This window comes from Papilio polytes, unplaced genomic scaffold (genome assembly GCF_000836215.1).
Source record: "Papilio polytes unplaced genomic scaffold, Ppol_1.0 DF823688.1, whole genome shotgun sequence".
Taxonomy (NCBI): domain Eukaryota; kingdom Metazoa; phylum Arthropoda; class Insecta; order Lepidoptera; family Papilionidae; genus Papilio; species Papilio polytes.
Genome location: NW_013525516.1, coordinates 158,080 through 163,697, shown reverse-complemented (window position 1 = coordinate 163,697; position 5,618 = coordinate 158,080). Strand labels below are relative to the sequence as shown.

Below are 5,618 nucleotides of genomic sequence, written 5' to 3'. Positions count from 1 at the left end.
AAGCACTCCGAAGTTCCTCCTTAACGACTTTATTAGCACTTTAATATATTCTTCCAGTACCGCTAACGACGATATTGTTTGAAGCTTTGTAAAGCTAAACAAATCTTACTTACATTAAAAAAAACTGTCTAGGTTATTTTACATTTTATAGTTTTGAGCTGTACTACTCTGTTTATGAAAATGTTCGCAGCACGATTGACGAAATCATATTTACTTACTTCTTCCTTATGTTTTACATAAATGATGTGACATGTTACGTAGTGAGTGCTAGGAATTTTCATCGTGACAAATAGAGGGACAATACTCAGCTTACACCATTTGTAGTTATACAAAACCAAATATTAAAAAGTAAATTTATAGCCATGTAAAATACCATCATCGTGTTTGAACAAAATAAACTTAAATGAGGAGAATGTTCTTTATCTGCCATCCTTCATTAAGGTGAAAGAATTGAAAATTTACTTTTTTACTTCAAAAGTTTTGTGCGTCGTACAAAGAGAATTTTATCAAAGAATGAAGAATGTATAAAGCCTTGGACCCAGACAGTTACTCGGCGCCTTAACGAACTTGCAGGAAAGAAAATAGAAAGACGATTGTACCGCGGTGTTAAAAAATACAATTCCATTTTGCTACAGTTGTCGCTTGTAGTTTGAAGCGTAATTTGAACATCAAATCTAATAAAGTATTTATTTTACATGCCGAAATGTTTACAATTTAAAAATGTTCGTAAAGGACGTAACCATTCTAGTTCTCTAATATTTTACATATAGTAGCAGAGTAGTTTTATAGTTAGGTTTACAATAAACATATTGCTATGTAACGTTCCAATAAATATTAACCAGATGTTTTGCGTGCTCAGCTTACAAAGATACTTTGTTATCAAATTCACTTATTCTCGTTAAAAACTACTATCTAGTCATAATTGAGGTCATGGATGAACGAATCGTAAACACACGATAATTTGCAAATTAGAAAACTTACGCTCTGTAATCGTTCTTGTAATAACTTAATCAAACCAATACGGTCAGCAAAAACAATCACTTATAAAATATGTCAGTGTAATTTTAAATGGAAGGACTTTTATAAACTTTTGTCATGAATTGTTTTAAAATTTGTGATGGAAAAACAGATATGAAACAGATACAAAATGTTGGTTATACACAATTTATTACATCGAAGATCTATTAAATTATGAATAGCCAACATTTTAACACCATAAGTTTAAAAAAAAACTTATGCCAAGTCCCAATCTTTCTACATGATAAGAGTGAATTCTGCATATTTTTATTAAATAATTAACAAATACATTGTAAATGAATGATGTATCTGCCAACAGTACTTTATCAAAATAGTCGCAGTTACATTTAGTGAATGACCCCAAACTGCAAACTGCCGTCACACGAAGTAGCCGAGAACATTACGCACACTGATCGCAAATCAACTAAATTGTCACAGAATAATAGAAGAGTTAACAGCGCGCGAAATGATTGAAAATAACCCGATAATTGTTGCACTCACTGCACTTGCCGCAACATCCTGCCCTTTAACTTTTGCCCCAGTAAATATATGAGCCGCGCGCATTTCCAGAATCAACTAGCACAAAACACGACGTTTCATAATGTTGATAAAACTGTTTATTTGCTTTTTTATATTCAAAGTGGTCGTAGCTCAGATGAATGGCGAATTCTGGTGGTTAAATGATGAATTGTTGAAATTGTATAAAGTAGAGCCCCCGCAACCTAAATTTGAAGATATTGGAGAATTCGATACAGATGAAAGTGCTAAAATTGTGTTCAGAGATGCGTTTGATGACATGAAAAAAGAAGAAACATTAAGTGATACAACTACAGAAAAGCCGAAAGATATTGCAGCTATTATTCATTTCAGGGATGACAGTAAATTGATAAACCAAGTTGAATTCGTTAATAAATCAGAAACATCTGTAACTCCGAACAACAGAATTGACACAGTTGGTAATATTAAACAAGAAACCAATAATTATAAAGATGTTTTTAATTTTGTATTCCCGGATGAAGCGGCATCATATAAAACTGACAAAAATAAAAACGACAACCAAGCACATGCATCAAAATCAGAAAGTTTTGTGAAGGATAATGTTAACAAAAGTGAAAATTTTAACAATAGAATACTTATTAATACTGAAGAAGGCGTCTTATTGTCGGAAAACATTTGTACTTACATGAAGGAATCTGAATGTAGTCACTGCAATGGTTTTCCTTATACAACAGAAAAGCAGTAAGTAATTTTGATCCTTTATTTTAAAATTGTGTGCAATTTCTCAACCTATAAATTTACTTTTAGATTAAACTTTTTAAAATCTGCAATAAATGCCGAAAATGTTTGCTGCATACTGCCATTAACCAAACCGAAATCGTCAAAAATAAGATTCCCCGGTAATTACAACTATAATCGAATAAAACGTTCCAATAACAACAACATGAGTCTAGCGTTAAAACAGAGAAAAAATCTTATGGAAAAAAAATACGGAACACAAACAATTTCTACAGTCACACAGAAAATCGTAACTCCAGAAGATGAATATATTGATCCATATATAAATATAAAAAACACATATTTTAAACCAAAAGATTATGAAACTGAAAGTGCTCAGCAAGAAAATAGCGATTACATTTTCAATGATTATTATGCAGCAGAATTACCAAAACCAAGTTTAGTTGGACTGTATTCCGACCATAGTCCTCCAGATTGGTCGTTTGTATATCCAAATAAAGGATCTTCTTATAATGATGAAAGTGTCGAAGAAGAAATACCATCATTTGGATACTCAACAATTGATCCTAGACAAGGTGAGGCAAAAAAATGTAAATTAGCAATGTTTGGTTCAAAAATTAATCTGAATATTATGATAAAGTGGTTAAACTGATTTATTAAAAGTTTTTTTTTACGTAACATATTTGTTGTGAACAAATATGTTACGTAAACAACTAGTTTATTAACAAAAGTATTTTAAGAGTAATCAATAAAAGTTATTTTTCCTATAGGACAAATGCTTTAATGCATACTTACTGAATTCGTTTCTCTTAGCAGGTTCCTCAGCGTTCCTTCCAAACTTAAAACCTAGACTTTTAAAACTTTCTACGGGCTCAGATAGAATGCTTAATTCAGAAAGTCAAACAGTTAGTTATCATTCAAATCCTGATTTTCAAGTTCTGCAAGGATTTAAACTTTTGTATTTAAAGAATAAAATGAAACCTGTTCGTACTTTGAGAAGAACTACAACTTCAGAAAGTCTTGCAGATAGTGGCGAGAAAATGTTACAATCGGAATCCAGTATAGACGAGGACTACGACGACTATACTGAAGTAATGGAGCCATTGTTCAAGAATTGCGGAAGAACAAAGGATAATGACATTTATAACTGTGGTAAATTTTACACGTTTTCTTTCATTTTAAAGCTAATTAACTTTATAGTTAAATGTATGCAAAACGCACTAATATATACCGTAAAACCAAGCGGATTACTTTGGACAGAAATATATGAAATTCTTATTTTTAGATAGTACACTGGGTGAATCAACAAAAGGGGCACATCCGTGGCTATTGCTCGTCACGCTCAGCAAACGACGACAGAGCATACTCTGCTACGCAACGCTGATACATCCTCGAGCGGCAGTTACCACCGCTGACTGTACTTATGAGTAAGTAAACTTTAATCTACAGAGATTTTCCACTTTCCATAACACTGTTACAATCCTCGGGATATCAAGTTTTTTCTATGTTGCAAGAAGCTTAAGGGCGTACTCCGCATGTGCTACCATTATTGTTATGATTCTCTCACCACAATCCTTATTGTTGCAAATAAGTTGGCATGAAAAACTCTTAACTTTAGTTTCAATTGATTCAAGTTGACCATAATTTAATCGGTTGTTTAGTCATAATTTTCTCTGCAGAATGAAAGGTGAAATCACTATAGTGGCTGGAGCATGGGACCTTAGAGAAGAAAAGCGTGAACATTTGCAGTACCGCAAGCCGTTAGTCCGCGCGCATCAGCAATATACGCCAGGGAAACTAGACTACAACATTGCTTTGCTCGTATGTAACACTTTTATCCTTTTAAATACTTATTAAAGCGTTGTCTTCCTAAAAAAAACACTTCAAATCTATACTAATATTATAAAGAGGCAAGATTTGTTTTTTGGTATGTATTGAAAAATCTCAAAAGCTATTGCACCGAAAGACTTTTAAAAATGTTAACACCATTAATAAGCTACGTTATCACTGAGTAACATAGGTTTGTTTTTTTATTATTTTTAGGCTGGGATAAGAGCTACTGTATCTTTGAATAAACAGAATATTGTCATATTAGTCGATCAGAATAATATTGTGAGCGATATTTCAGTACTGGAGACGTCCATTACGATTGGATTCCCACGTCCAGCCGGCGTGCTTGTCTGATGATACCGCTAACGACTGCATCTTCGTTGGCTGGGGCGGATATGATCAAGGTATCAATATTTGTTCAGTGAATTCCTTATAACTCCTACATGTTTTAAATAGCAAAGATTTCAAAACACGTTCGGGAATATTTACTTAGATCAGGTGTCGCCCGTTTTGATTTAAATCAAGTCTGTTTCGGAGCAAAGAATATTTACTCTAAATTAATAGCTTTTATTTCAGCTGTTCGACAGCGACCACGTTGGCAACGAGCATCAATTTTGTCTTCTCAAGATTGTGCCGAAAAAATGTCAAACGAACAAGAATTTGATCTTCCAATAGACACGTTTTGTGCTTCAGTCGATTCCAAGACTACTGTTGTAAGTTTAAAAAAAGATTTGCATTATTATTTGTATGAAAATTATTTTGAAATTATTGCTAAATACTTGAATTATTTTTAAAAGCGTTTCTTGTTTTTTCATCGTGTTATTTAAAAAAAAAACTTCGTGAATTCTTTTGTTTCCAGCGTATTTATCAATTTAAATACTTGAATACTACTAAATATAAATTTACATTTTCAGACGGGGCCCGGCGGACCACTTCTATGTAGAACAAACAACATATTCTCTTTAGTGGGTTTGTCTGTGTGGCGAAATCACGTCGTTGTACTGACAAGGTCCCGGGAGTGGGCAATACGCGCTATGGCATCTTTGAGAAATAACTAAAGCGATATAACTATGAAGACAGAAGATAGTAAAGTGGAAATATTTCCAAGTCACGTGTAATAAATTTGATATTGGAGGCAAAGCTTTACCTTATTTCACCTTCAGGATGGGTAGGGGAGATGGCAGGAATAGACATGTGAAATTATGAGCCACTTTATAATTCTATAAGATTTGCAATAAACAGATATATAATCTATACCTCTATACTATTGCAATAAAGCGTAAACACAACTTCTTTGTTGCCTAAGATGTCAGGAATTACAGCATATTTTTGAATAATTCCTTTTTTATTAAAAAGCCCTACACTTGCGTCACGCTTTAGGCTATATATTTTAACGCCATTAAACTTCGGGGTAAATATTTTGGATAAAAATCCTGATGTGGGAAAGAGACCATAAGTTGCTGCCAACATCATGGAAGCAAGGTTATCATCATGTCATGTCATTTTGACATTTGTAATTGATAATTTGACAAATG

The 5,618-nt window shown here is 33.0% G+C and overlaps 1 protein-coding gene across 3 annotated transcripts; it reads left to right on the top strand.

Moving 5' to 3' along the window:
- The first annotated feature begins 1,404 nt into the window (after positions 1 to 1,404).
- LOC106104361 (limulus clotting factor C-like) lies at positions 1,405 to 5,367 on the top strand. 3 transcript variants are annotated; one of them, XM_013284397.1, is made up of 8 exons: positions 1,405 to 2,256; positions 2,323 to 2,828; positions 3,280 to 3,405; positions 3,539 to 3,680; positions 3,933 to 4,074; positions 4,382 to 4,487; positions 4,660 to 4,796; positions 4,998 to 5,367. In XM_013284397.1, exons 1-8 carry the CDS (start codon positions 1,619 to 1,621, stop codon positions 5,139 to 5,141), a joined length of 1,941 nt encoding a protein of 646 aa, XP_013139851.1. In that variant the 5' UTR covers positions 1,405 to 1,618; the 3' UTR covers positions 5,142 to 5,367. The 3 variants fall into 3 exon arrangements, with proteins under 3 accessions (XP_013139851.1, XP_013139850.1, XP_013139849.1); XM_013284396.1 differs by having other exon boundaries at positions 3,070 to 3,405; XM_013284395.1 differs by having other exon boundaries at positions 3,067 to 3,405.
- Positions 5,368 to 5,618: the final 251 nt, after the last annotated feature.

What these genes read in the sequence shown, in the direction of transcription:
- LOC106104361 (XM_013284395.1), top strand. Translation starts at nt 1,619, where the DNA reads ATGTTGATAAAACTGTTTATTTGCTTTTTTATATTCAAAGTGGTCGTA. An exon ending in TAATGACATTTATAACTGTG is followed by an intron (nt 3,406 to 3,538) that starts GTAAATTTTACA and finishes TCTTATTTTTAG; the next exon opens with ATAGTACACTGGGTGAATCA. An exon ending in ACCGCTGACTGTACTTATGA is followed by an intron (nt 3,681 to 3,932) that starts GTAAGTAAACTT and finishes TTTTCTCTGCAG; the next exon opens with AATGAAAGGTGAAATCACTA.